We start from the raw sequence: 13,004 nt of genomic DNA, 5'->3' as shown, positions 1-13,004 counted from the left end.
GATTTCCGTTTATATATATTTTTTTTTACCTTTATTTAGTGAGATTTGTTCATAATAACCATATGGTATTTAAATGTACTTGTGCCATCGACAATTAAATTATCCGGTCGCAATACCTAGGGCAACGCCACCGAAGAATGATGCCAGAAAAATGTGCAGATCGTTTACTTTCGGGCCCTCTTCATCGCCAATTAGTTTGGTATACCACTTCTGTACCTTCTTGCCGTTTCTTGTCAAGAGGCTTTCAGCCCTATCCAATTGGTTGTCGACATATCTTTCGGTCTGGAAATACAAGGGGATTTTGAGTATAAAAAAAACAATTTCGAGATCTTAAAGTTGTACCTTATCCTTCCAATTTTTCTCACGACCTAACGAAGCTTCCACTTTATCGGCAAGCTTATCAACGCTCTTATCCAACTTTGTCCAATTTATTTTTATAAGCCCTTCTTGGTGTGCAATTTCCAGCAAGATAATGCTGCCGCCCACGGCAAAAGCAGCAAATTTGCCTATCTTCATTGTGGTAAATCCTGTTGCCCTGTAAAATGTGTGAATTATTAGTTTTGTTCCCTGTTGACAGCGAGCTTCTTATTAAATTTATGATTCGAAACATATATTATGACGAAATATTTATGAAACGAATGCACTTTTGTTGAATGTCCTTTACTTGTTACACAAATATGGCTTATGTATGTCTGTATGTACAATCTATGTACACCAAATAGCTACAGGAATTGCATTTAATCCTCAGTTTCTTGAGAATATAGCAAATATGTAGTATAAAAGGTTTTAGTAAATAACTAAGGTAGGTAAACATTTAATATACGGCAAGTATCAGAGATTTCGCACTGATTAAATTCAGCTGTGCTGCGCTGCAATGATATAACACATACCATCCTGAAGTGACACCAATTAGCATTTGCGAATATGCTGAACGCTGACCAATATCGCTAAAAACTTTCTTTAAAAATTCCGAATAATTAGTCATTTTTAAAATTAGATATTGACGTTAAGCAGAGAACTTCCAAGAGTTTACGTCAATTTTACACAATAATATATGCGAGTCAAGGTAGCGTCAGGGCAGGCATCAAATCAGGGCGTTCTTTTTTGGGACGAGGAACTGACACATCGATTTTAATTGGTATTTTAGGAAATTTAAAAAGTAACCAGAAGGTTTAATTAAAAAGTTATATTTTGATATATTAGTAAATGCTTCCGTCATGCGTAATTGCACTGTTGCGTATGCAAAATAATATCTAATTGTTTAATGTGACCGTATCTATTCAATCAGCTGTGTTTATTGAGAATAATAAGCATAAAGTATGCAGATAACGCCTTTAACTGAAGAAGTCTTGATTTATTATATGCAAAATTAAAATATTCAAAAATATGTGTATAATAGCGATTCGCCGCCAATATTTTAAATTATTTGCCTTTTTAGTATTTTCTTGATATTTTACTTTTTACAATAAAATAATGTTATTTAGGAAACGTATTACATATTTTCATCAACTATAGCGAAAAACATTTAATTTCTTGTATATTTATTTTAAGGTCGAAAGAAAGTGTCTGCTAGCTAAGATTTGCCGGTCAATAGCCTTAAACCTAGTACCCACATCGTCGAGCTAAGCGACTCAGAACTTGATATTGTAACCACCGGTTTTCCAATTTTATTGAAATGCGTTGCGTGGCTAAAGGACCTAAAGCACATAACTTGCAACGCCTATCTCTCCCAAATTCTTTGTCCGTTTGAATTAGACATTTTTGATTTTTGTAGGACTAGCCGGGGTTTTTATAATCCTTTTTTTTTGGGAGTACCAGTTATTGCTCTTGCCACCTTACCTTGACCTTATAATACCAAAACTTCAGACAAAAACCCAAAGTTCGAATGAAATCTACAATACAAAATGTACATGAGTTTATTTAAAATAATTGTTAAAACTACTTAAATAAATATCATACAGTATATTTACAAATTCGAATAGATTAGCCAATTACTTAGCAATTTTAATTACTTTGCTAAATCACCAAGAATTATAAGTCCGTAATAAGCATTGATTACAGGTATGTTGATTCACCTGGAATGAAATAAAAATATTCATATCATTAGTTGAGTTTGAACAATCAATCTACATTAATAATATATTTTAGTCAATAAAACAGAACAATGATATCGAAATTGCATGAATGGTTTTTACTCAAAGCAATGCAATGCCGAAGACCATAATGATAATGAAACACACAAAATATGTTTAAATATTCAACTTTGACGATTAAGCTGAGATTTTTTTTAGCATACGGTAACAGTAATCAATGAACCATCGGATTAACATTGAAAACCAAATTAAAGTTTAGATATAATCAAAAAGATTTTATACTTTGATAATACTATTATTTAATGAAATGTCCAGAGACATATATTTATGAAACGGTGAAATATGTTTGATGAGAATCGATGAGGATACTGATTAAGGGTTTGCCCGGTTAGTTGACCTTTCAAGCCGCAGGCATGGGCTCCCACTCACCTATGTACATTAAATTCTAAACAGATGTGCAGAGCCCAGCTGTTATCGATCGGCTCCCCTGTTAAAGGAAGTGGATCTTTGCAAGCCTGTCTGCTAGTATACTCGTAAAAGTCTTGGGGACATATAAATCCAGTTCTGGTGGCTTCGTTTTATACATCAAAAATAAGAGATCGTTCAGCCAAAGTCTTTTAAATCGTCTCGGGTGTTTATTCTGGCGAAGTCAATAAGAATATAAATGTTTGGACGATATATGTATGGTAAAAAGGCTATCTGAGAAATGGTAATTTGAGTACTATTAATTAAAAAAAACCGGTAATGGTCAAGAGTTCTAATTAAAATAAAATCATTTTAATAAAAACGTGAAATAATAACGTTGATTGTTTATTATTCGATTAAAACAGATAGATTTTAGTGAGATCTGGTCATTGAGAGGTATAGTGTTCAGAAAACTCACCGGATTCCCAATCTTCCTGGCCTTCTTCGGTACCACAGTTGAATTTTGGAGAGGATTGTTTACATGTGATGTATGAATTGTAATTGATGTTCTTATTTTCATTTATACTTCGAGTGTCAGAGGTGATATGAACTTCACTATTCTGCCATTTGATTAAATCAGTTTTTTTAATGGACGGTTGATTAAATATATGATTTTTTTTTATTTCCTCTTTTGTGGAATCATTCAAGCTTGTTAAAAGAGGTTTGCTATTAGGCTGTTTGCGTTTTGACGCAGTCGAAGTATTTTTTGAATTGGTTGATGTGTCGTATTGAATTTTAGTCTACGAATATTAGATTTATAGATTAAGAATATTTTCTGCGCAAAACGTGTTTTCACTTACAACTATATCCTTATGATCCAACGGTTCTACTGTTTGACTTTTCGCTGTGTTATCATTGACGATCGCAGTTAAGACTTGTTTTTCAAGAAAGCAGTTTGGAGGTAAACTTTCATAATCTGATCTTTCAAAATTCAAAACGTTGTCATTTTTCTCTTTTTCGGATGGTTCAGCTTGAACATCATTGCTAAAATTTTCTGATTCAAATAAGATTGAAATCTAAAAAAGAAATACATTTTTAGTACCTTAGACATCAATAAGCCGTTAAAAATCTTTTAAAACGTACCTTGAAATCCTCGGAAAACGATTTGTGTTCTCTGTCTTTATGTACATCATCGATTTCCGATTTGTGTAAAGTGTGTATATATCTGTTAACTGTTCCATCGGATTCGCAAGCTAAGTAGAAACAAGGATCATTTAATTCTTGAATCATTTTATGATTTACTAAATATACTTACTTGAATAATTTCGCACAAAAAATGTGTTTAACCAAAAATGACAAACTATTTTCCTTGATGATTTTTGTGTAAGTTCGAATTTTATATCACCGGAAACTGGTAAAGATGGTTTACTGGTCAATACAAATGATTTTTGAAAATCAATCGTCCAGGTTTTCAGTCTCTGAAAAGTAAACAAGAAGAATAAAATGGTAATTAGATAAACATATATGTATGCCTGCTGATTTACAAAATATTTTTTATGAAAAACGTATTATTAATCAAAGCATTTCGGGGCTAATAATAAATCTTCTTGACTTCTTAAAAACAAACAGTACATTTATGAAATTAAACAGGTTATAAATACATAGCTTTATATTAAGATACAATTTCTGACTTTAAATATGAATAAAAATATATTAATTAAGTGAGAAGAGATCGTAGTAATACTTACATCTGGCTTTGCATTTTCTGTGGCTGAGTCGTTTAATACAGATACTGAACATTGTACCGTGCCTAAGTTTTGCAGAAAGGGGGACTCCGAGAATCGTATTTCACATACCTGAGATATATTATATTATATTAATTGTTGTGAGTGCTTGGTTAGTTAATTTTCCTTTAAATACTCACGTTAAGGCTTATTTTCGAATATGGAACACTTGAACAAACTAGTTTGGAAAAATACTGAACATATCGACGCTGAGATGGGATTGTCACACCTTTACGGTCCTTTGTACGCTTCTCATCATACCAGGCTAATGCCTCATCAGCGGATTTTTGTAATCCACTGAACAGTAAATATGCACATATCATGGTACCTTAAAATAGGGATAAATTTGACAAAAATATTAATAAATTAGACAAAACAACTTTTTCAAGAGATTAATTTTTTGTGATGGATCTCTGGAGACTCTTCTTACCGGTTCTTCCTTTTCCAGCTTTACAGTGCACGGCCACGACATTGGACGAATCTTCTTTAAGCCATAAATCAACATCCTGACAAAATCGTTGTATTAACTCAATCGTTGGAGGGTTATGGTCTTCGAACGGAAAAACAGCTACTCTCTGTAATAAATTAGTGGAAAAATGTAATACTGAAAACGATGTACCCACACAAGATGGGTCAGTGTATATTACCCCGTGAAATTTTCCGACGTCGTAACTACGCTCTAGGCATAGGTTATATATTTTGTAATGCTGGCCATGATTTTCTTCCAAAAATTTATAGACATCTTCTAGACGGTTTCTGTAGAGGCCCTCTAGTTTATCCGGAGCTGGATACCCCATGGCAATTATGTTATCATTAATGTCTGTACAAAAAGGGTAAGTATTAGTATGAATATTCCTTAAAAATTTAATTAATTGAGAGGCTTACAGGTTAAATCCAAATTGTATCCTTTTTCCTTATATCGTATACGTTTTTTGCTCACTACATTGCGTATCACGTTAGACATTAACGAAATGGTGTTGGCCATGTTTTTAAAGTTAAAAGACTTGTCTTTTTAAATTAGGTTAGCTGCATCCATTCAAATATATTTGGAAACCAGTTGTTGACTTATATCTTACTCCATTTCAATGTTAATGTTCTGTAAAGAGGAAACAAGCAAATTAATTAATTACTTCTTTTAATAATAATATTTGCAAATCAGTCTTGGTACTCTAATATCGCATTGTATTAAATTGGTAAAGATTCCTATAAATCATCGAATTTAATCCTGAAGCAAAAATCTTAGAAACAAATTCTCGAGTGAAGTAAAAAAAATTCTAAAAAAAGACTGGGAGAAATAATTGATTTAGGTTAGTAATCCTGTACAAGGTATTGTTTTGGATCTTTGGGATAGTACTCTTCTAATAGTAATATTAGAAAGAAATGGTAATAATTACATTCAAATTCCGACACATTTATATTTCCATGTCAAGTATTGCATTGTTATTCAATTGTTGGGACTATCAGCCGTAGAGGTTTTGCTTATTAGGGACAATTAATTTGTATATAAACGATAATCATAACTTTGGGTCGAGATATTCTTGTATGTAGGTCTGAAAATCGCAAACCTTACTTGGATACAGATTTAGGCAAGTACACATACATATGTATGTGTGTATGCACATGTGCACCCAGAAACTGCATTTCTTGCATAGAAATAAGAAGTTTTCTTCTTTTTTAGGAGCAGGTAAAAAAGAGTTAAGTAAAGCCCTTTTCATTTAGCATTTTGCTGAAGTTCGGTATACGTATATGCAGGTCCTTAAAATTGCCAATCACACACACACACGCACAGCACCACGCATTCACGGCACACAAGTGAAACATACTTACATGTATCGGCATATTATCAAAGATAAACAATATAACAATTTTCCGCTTGGCATAATACATTCAGTTTGACTGTCGAATCGCTCAACTTGCCAATAAAGTTTTCTTATTGAAGTCAACGCACGGGATTCGAGCAATTAAATTGGTTCACTGCATAAACGGGCGATTTTCGAACAATCAAAATCCGTATTAGAAACACCGAACAGTAATTTCGAATTACTTAACATAGCGACTGATTTGGCAACTGTTTTTTGTTTTATCTCGCCGAGTAGACACACTTTTTCGACGAACTGTCCGCGAATGGTAGTATGTATTGCAGTTAGAGCACATATGCATGTACAGAAATATGCAGATATGGATGCACCGATTTTTGTGCATTTATGTACATATTTGTTTAAACAAAAACATATTTACAATTCCACAGACATTTTACACATTTACACTATCAGCACCACACGAATATACATATGCGCCTACTGTTTAATACATATGTATGTGCATATGGGTATGTTTAAGTCAATAAGCTAAATGTATTTGGGTTCCCACCGAGCAGGTTCTTGCTACTGCATTTCAAAAAGTTATCACATGTTATACATTAAGCCACGAAATTCCAAATAAAACTTTTAAATTATGTGTAAAACTTAAACAATAGCGCTCATGCTCTATTAAATGTATTATTAATTTATCAAGCGTGAGATCCACAGGGTGTTTAATGCAAGCGATACCACTACAAGATGTGAGAAAAAATACGTGCTGCGCAATCGACGTGCGTTGGGTCCTTTCGATTAAATTGTGTATGCAAAAACTATCGATTGACATTCGATAGTGTAATAGATATTTTTTAATTTCTTTGTACTTTTACAATTTATTATCAAAATTTTTTTTTTAATGGATACATTTTATTTTTAAATGAAAACCATAGGTGTTGTTTTTAATAGATATCAAAATAAAAGAACATGTTTTTAATTAACTAAAATCAAAATAAAACTGCCTGCTAGGCCCTTTTCATTTAACGGGCTTCATAAAATAATTCGGAAATCTCTGTAGACTAGATTTTGTCTAATCTAGTTTTTGTTTTTCAACATTTTCATTTAAAGTAATTAAATATTATTTATTTACCACTTCTTAATTATTTTATACATTTTGTTTTGTGTTGCATCTGGGAAATAGGTGTTTTTAAAACAACTGTTCTACGCAAATCGCGCAGTGTGACCATGATATATAAGAAGAGGCTATAATTCAACGATAGCCAAAAAATAATGAATTAATGCAATTTTAAATTTTTTCCCGCCATCGATTTGATTTGTTCTCGCAGTCATCGTTCCATTTTTCACAGTAAAAAGGAAGGAATTCGGAGATATACCGAAAAAACATCACCTAACTATCGCATAAAAGAGAACGTTAAAGTCCGTCAAAATTGGATGGCGGACTAACTGGGAAATTTTCGGAACGGCAAAACGTTACGGACCATCCGTTCAACGGATGGTGGATGAAGTTCTGTGGGAACCCCCAACAAAAGTTGGATCTTTAAATAGTTAATTAAAGTTAAATATGGCCATATTTTGATTAATTAAATTTACTAAAACTTAAATAATAATTTTAGTTAATTTATCTATCAATTTTAGTTATTTATCATAAATTAACATACTGTGCTATTACTAAGATTTACTACGATTTACTACGGTTTACTACGGCTTACTACGATTTACTACGGTTTACTACGATTTACTACGATTTACTACGGTTCACTACGATTTACTACGGTTTACTACGTTTTACTACGATTTACCAGTATCTACTACGATTTACTACGATTTACTACGGTTTACTACGATTTACCACTATCTACTACGATTTACTACGGTTTACTACGATTTACTACGATTTACTACGGTTTACTACGATTTACCACTATCTACCACGATTTACTACGGCTTACTACGATTTACTACGGTCTACTACGATTTACTACGGATTACTACGGCTTACTACGGTTTACTACGGATTACTACGGCTTACTACGGTTTACTACTAAGAATACTACTACTCAAGAATATATATACTTTTTCGGTTCGGAACCGTCTCCTTCACTGCGTTGCAAACTTCTGACAGAAATCATAATACCCTTTTCAAGGGTGTAATAAGATATTACAAACGATGTTTCTTGCTCTTTCCATTATTGCAAAGGATCTATTATATCTAAAGAGATTAGATAGACGATTATTTATTGTTAAGATTTGATTTGGGCTCGCAGTCATCGTTCAATTTTTCATAGTCAAGAGGTAGAATTCAGAGTTGCACCGAGAAAACAGAAAAAACATCGCCTAATAGCCTCTTCCCATAGAGTCCATCCGTTTGAAACGGTTGGGATTTTTGACGAATGTGAAACTCGTGTTCCCACAGAACTCCATCCACCATCTACCATCCAATAACAGCTGACTGAAGAGCAGCTGCTCAGCTCAACATTAACGAAGGGGGATTTCTCCCGACTTGAAACTGTCGTAAAATTGCGTCCTCCTAATTTTATTGTGGAATAATACAATAAATAGAATAAGAAAATAGTTTAAAAACATATCTGAACGTTTATAACATATCCTAAAACGAATATGCATACATATTGCTGACTGGGGGGGAGCCTAACCTCCCGTACCCCATACTCCGCTCTTACTACGCCTCTGCCTAGCCAATATTAATATGAAAAATTTGTAAACAAAACCAAATTTTTGCTGTTTTGGCAAATTTTTGGAACGGCAAAACCTTACGGACCATCCGTTCAACGGATGCTGGATGGAGTTCTGTGGGAAGACCCAACAAAAGTTCGATCTTTAAATAGTTAATTAAAGTTAAATATGGCCATATTTTGATTAATTAAATTTTATTTACTACGGCTTACTACGATTTACTACGATTTACTACGGTTTACTACGATTTACTACGGTTTACTACGGTATACTACAATTTACTACGATTTACTACGATTTACTACGATTTACCACGATTTTCTACAATTTACTACGGTTTACTACGATTAACTACGGTTTACTATGGCTTACTACGATTTACAACGATTTACTACGATTTACAAGAATATGTATACTTTTTGGGTTCGGAACCGTCTCCTTCACTGCGATGCAAACTTCTGACAGAAATCATAAAAGTCCGACAACTGTCCCATAAACAATTTTTCCCTGGATAGATGGACGGTGCCGCAATTGAGGGACATAACCCACATGCTGGATTGGTTCCCGGATAACCTCGGAGTGCGGATTAGGACCTTGGAGCGGGTGTACAACCTATATACATGGCGAACGACACTTTGGAGCTTATAGGGTTGGGAAATGGTCCTTCGTTCCCTTAAAATTAACATTGATAAAATAAAAAATATAAGAAAGATATGTTCATAGAGGAGTGGTTTACTATAACCAAAATTCATCGCAAATGGTTCTCCCGGCCCAGGAGTTCACATCTATCCCTCAAAAACATGAACAATAATGGCCCTGGAACAACTTGCCGACGACTGGGCACCTACAATCCAATTGTGGATGCAGCAAGTTCAAGGCATATATGAAATTTTTAACATATCAACAGAAAGGGAGAAGCTATTTTGCAAATGCGTAGCACCCCAAATTTTAATAACAACAATAATGTAAATTATTACTACGTACTTCAATTTGTGAGACGCATAATATAAATATATATTCAGTTGGACTATGCCTCCAGGGTGGTGTGGAAATGCAGTTCATTTCAATTTAATAAATGTAAAAAAGGAGCTGAAAAAATAGAAGCACCTTGCGACTCCGTGGAGCGGTATCTCATCTAAACAGCGGAAATAAATATTGATATTTCGATAAAAAAATTTGTGTATCGAAAAGTGTGACCTTATATAGAGAATTTCAGTATTTTTTTCCGTTTAGGATTTTTCTGAGCCTGGCGTTTTGGCATTTATTTGGAAATAACAGAAGGGTAGGGCCTCTGTTAGCGCAAACTTGCATCGCTTTTCTTCTGCAAAGTTCCGCCGATGTCTCATTTTGCAGCAATTAGAAATCGAACTTGGACACATAGAGTTAAGTTCATGTTGCTCTTTTTTTAAGTTTTCTTTATTGGTTTGATGATTAAGTATTTCGTGCTCTATGTTTCGTAATGTCCTCCTTCTCACTTTGTAATGTTTGCGCTGGTTTTTGTTGTGTAATTGTGGTTGCTCATTTTTTTTATGTTTATTTCTGGAGCTGGAACTAAAAAATATAAAATATTTCTAATCGCCCCACTTGGCCACTAGCGTTGCAAGTTTTAATTTTGGGGAGTGATTTGGGAGAAGTTTACGTCAGACCTGACCATTTGTGTTTATGGAGAACACTCTAACTCTTGAATTACGTCTGCTTCCCATGAACGCCTTTCTGTGAGCCCATTTTGCGGACTTGGTTAGTAGTGGAGAGCAAATACTAGGGCCTCGAAACGTGTGCAAAGCAATAATCGCATTGATTTTTGCTTAACCGATACACGAAAAGACTTTGCCCGGTTCCCTAGCCGGCAAGTCTAGGCGCTCCCAAAATACCTTCCGTTTTACGTGTTTGGTTTATTTAAAGTTTTTTTTTTTGAACAATTTTGGGCATTTGTGCTTCTGCACCGGAATTGGTGCTGTAATAGGACAGTCAGGACAATAAAATGTATTCTTTGCCGGATCGCACTCTGCCAAGTGCACTGCCATATTTTTAATATTGGTGCTGATAATGGGGTGGATAATGAGGTTGGGGGTAATATTGGGGATATTGTTGTGGATGCCCAACATAGGTGCTGGCGCTGGCGCGTACAATTCCAGTACGGATTCGTCCTCTGAAAAAAAAATGTTAGCGGGAAATCCGATCCTTAAAGTGCGTAATATCATACAGTCTCGGTATCTCCATTCTCTTTAAGCTGTTATTTGACCCGAAATTATCGGATAATACCGCTACACAAAAAGACTGGATTCCGTGCGTGTGCAAGTAGTACATGACGCTACGTACACATGAGTACACCTCAAAGTTGCTCAGTGTAATCTCTGGCGGAATAAAAACACCGAATAAAAGCATTAAATTTTGGATTCAATATTTACAATATTCGCGGCTGGCGAATTAGTGCACTTGCACTGCCCATTTTCCAACACTCCATTTTCCAAAACGTCGGTCCGGTCTGTTTTCCCTCAGAAATGAAAAGAAAAATTAGCTCAATTGGAAAATAAACTCCAACTGGAATGGCAGTGCAAATTTGTGTTGCCAATCTTTCGGGGCGACGGACCGCCATTTTTGGCGCCCACTTTCAAAAATACTCGATTAATGCCGATAAATTAGCATGGTCATACCGAAAGTGTCTCCGCTTAGCGGAGAAACAAACCATCGCAGAATACGGTCACACCGAAAGTGACGCAGTGAATGGTTCGTGTCTCGACTAAGCGAATACGGTCACACTAAAAGTGACGCAGCGAAATGGTTCGTGTCTCGGCTAAGAGGAGACACTTTCGGTATGACCATGCTAATTTATCGGCATTAATTGAGTATTTTTGAAAGTGGGCGCCAAAAATGGCTGCTATTTCGGCTCCATTATAAATGAATATTACTGCTTTTAATTGTGATTATATTTTTTTGATAAAAGTAAATGTCTGGCAGTACACGACAATTATAACAACATTTTTGAAAGTACCAACAGAAAGAAATATTAAATATATTGAATTAAAGGCACTATTTTTTGTAGGAATCCTAGTCACAAAAAAAGAAATTTTAGATTGGCAAATTTGATAATAAAAACTTGATATAAAAACTTACTATAAAAATGTGAAAAATAAAATGTGTTTTTTAAGCAAGGGAAAAGTGTTTCCGCATTAAGTAAACCCTCTCAGTTTCCACCTCCGTTCGTCGACTCTTCAATCGCTTTATTAGCAACTGGCCGGTAGAACTTCAACCTCCACCCCACTTATTCCCGTTCTATACGCATCCGTTCCGGCTTTAAGCCGATACCAAAAAAGTATTGATTGCACATAATTATAGGATTTCGATGCGGGCCCTCTTGAAGCTCGCACAACCCACCGTCTCAGGTGAAAAGTGAGCCTGCAAAAGGAGGGAGAAGTACGAAAATAAAGAACGGAACGCATAACTTGACCAACATTTGCTCATAATTAAGACCGCCAACTGGTTTTCAGTTTTCAGTTTGCAGGAGGTTCGAAACGCTTTCGTGTGCACCGCGTAAAAATCGGAAGTTGCAGCTTTGCATTTAATGCGCTTATTTTAAAGAGTGTTGAAAGCAAAGTACTCAAAAAAAAAACTATACACATAATTGGTCAGGCGAAAAAAGAGCGGCCGAAGAAAGAGGCAAAATTATGGAATATAATGAGAAACTTGATGAGATTTCTGACACAATTTTCAGGGGAATAAAATATGTATATATTTTGTACATTCAAGGCAATTAAACCGGAAATTTAAAATTTATTGACCTTAAAATAATAAAGAAAAGTTTATGTTACTCCACAACTTAATATAATATTTAACAACATTTTATGAAACTTATTTATAAAGAGGATATAAGTTCGCTGGAAAAGAATAAAGACTTCAATCCCAAATTGTCACTTGCCTGTCACCTTTGCAAGTTCCCAATTTAGTTTTGTTTAACCACAAAACTAGCGCATTTGATTGGATTGTTTACCTTATATTCGTGACATGTCAGGTTGTGTAACGAAAAAGTTTTTCTGATTTGTCTTTTTCGGCTGTCTGACATGTGATGGCCTGCCAGGCGGTGTCACAACTACCGAAAAATGATGAATAAATAAGAGTGAAATCAAAATCACAAACAATTTGACAGTTACGTCAGCTGATCTCTTCTGACAGCTGGCTGCACAATTATTCGAGCATCCTGAATTTAAGAAACTTGAGAG

The 13,004-nt window shown here is 34.7% G+C and overlaps 2 protein-coding genes across 4 annotated transcripts; both read right to left on the bottom strand.

Annotated features, from left to right (window-relative positions):
* On the bottom strand, positions 1–1,052 carry LOC108063258 (FUN14 domain-containing protein 2). The gene is made up of 3 exons (XM_017150296.3): positions 891–1,052; positions 343–535; positions 1–282 (listed from the first exon to the last, which is right to left on the bottom strand). Exons 1-3 carry the CDS (start codon positions 983–985, stop codon positions 100–102), a joined length of 471 nt encoding a protein of 156 aa, XP_017005785.1. The 5' UTR covers positions 986–1,052; the 3' UTR covers positions 1–99.
* An 828-nt stretch (positions 1,053–1,880) lies between these two features.
* Positions 1,881–6,828, bottom strand: Pten (phosphatase and tensin-like protein). Of its 3 annotated transcripts, none has more exons than XR_006412456.2 (12): positions 6,110–6,828; positions 5,168–5,378; positions 4,930–5,102; positions 4,713–4,857; positions 4,423–4,610; positions 4,247–4,354; positions 3,814–3,976; positions 3,642–3,751; positions 3,359–3,574; positions 2,977–3,298; positions 2,523–2,733; positions 1,881–2,075 (listed from the first exon to the last, which is right to left on the bottom strand). XR_006412456.2 is itself a non-coding variant. In XM_070217576.1 (12 exons), exons 3-12 carry the CDS (start codon positions 5,265–5,267, stop codon positions 2,056–2,058), a joined length of 1,545 nt encoding a protein of 514 aa, XP_070073677.1. In that variant the 5' UTR covers positions 5,268–5,378; positions 6,110–6,396; positions 6,653–6,828; the 3' UTR covers positions 1,881–2,055. The 3 variants fall into 3 exon arrangements, 2 of the variants coding, with proteins under 2 accessions (XP_070073677.1, XP_070073678.1); XM_070217576.1 differs by lacking the exon at positions 2,523–2,733 and having other exon boundaries at positions 6,110–6,396; positions 6,653–6,828; XM_070217577.1 differs by lacking the exon at positions 2,523–2,733 and having other exon boundaries at positions 6,110–6,256; positions 6,653–6,828.
* Between the last annotated feature and the right edge of the window lie 6,176 nt (positions 6,829–13,004).

This window comes from Drosophila takahashii, chromosome 2L (genome assembly GCF_030179915.1).
Source record: "Drosophila takahashii strain IR98-3 E-12201 chromosome 2L, DtakHiC1v2, whole genome shotgun sequence".
Lineage (NCBI taxonomy): Eukaryota > Metazoa > Arthropoda > Insecta > Diptera > Drosophilidae > Drosophila > Drosophila takahashii.
Note: the sequence above shows the minus strand (reverse complement) of the source record. Positions and strands in the feature narration are given on the sequence as shown.

Coding starts and splice junctions, on each gene's coding strand:
- LOC108063258 (XM_017150296.3), bottom strand. CDS start 985: ATGACTAATTATTCGGAATTTTTAAAGAAAGTTTTTAGCGATATTGGT. Junction 536..890: donor ATTGGTGTCACTTCAGGATG/GTATGTGTTATA, acceptor CACATTTTACAG/GGCAACAGGATTTACCACAA. Junction 283..342: donor AGAAAAATTGGAAGGATAAG/GTACAACTTTAA, acceptor TTGTATTTCCAG/ACCGAAAGATATGTCGACAA.
- Pten (XM_070217576.1), bottom strand. CDS start 5,267: ATGGCCAACACCATTTCGTTAATGTCTAACGTGATACGCAATGTAGTG. Junction 4,611..4,712: donor AGCTGGAAAAGGAAGAACCG/GTAAGAAGAGTC, acceptor CCCTATTTTAAG/GTACCATGATATGTGCATAT. Junction 4,355..4,422: donor ATTCGAAAATAAGCCTTAAC/GTGAGTATTTAA, acceptor AATATATCTCAG/GTATGTGAAATACGATTCTC.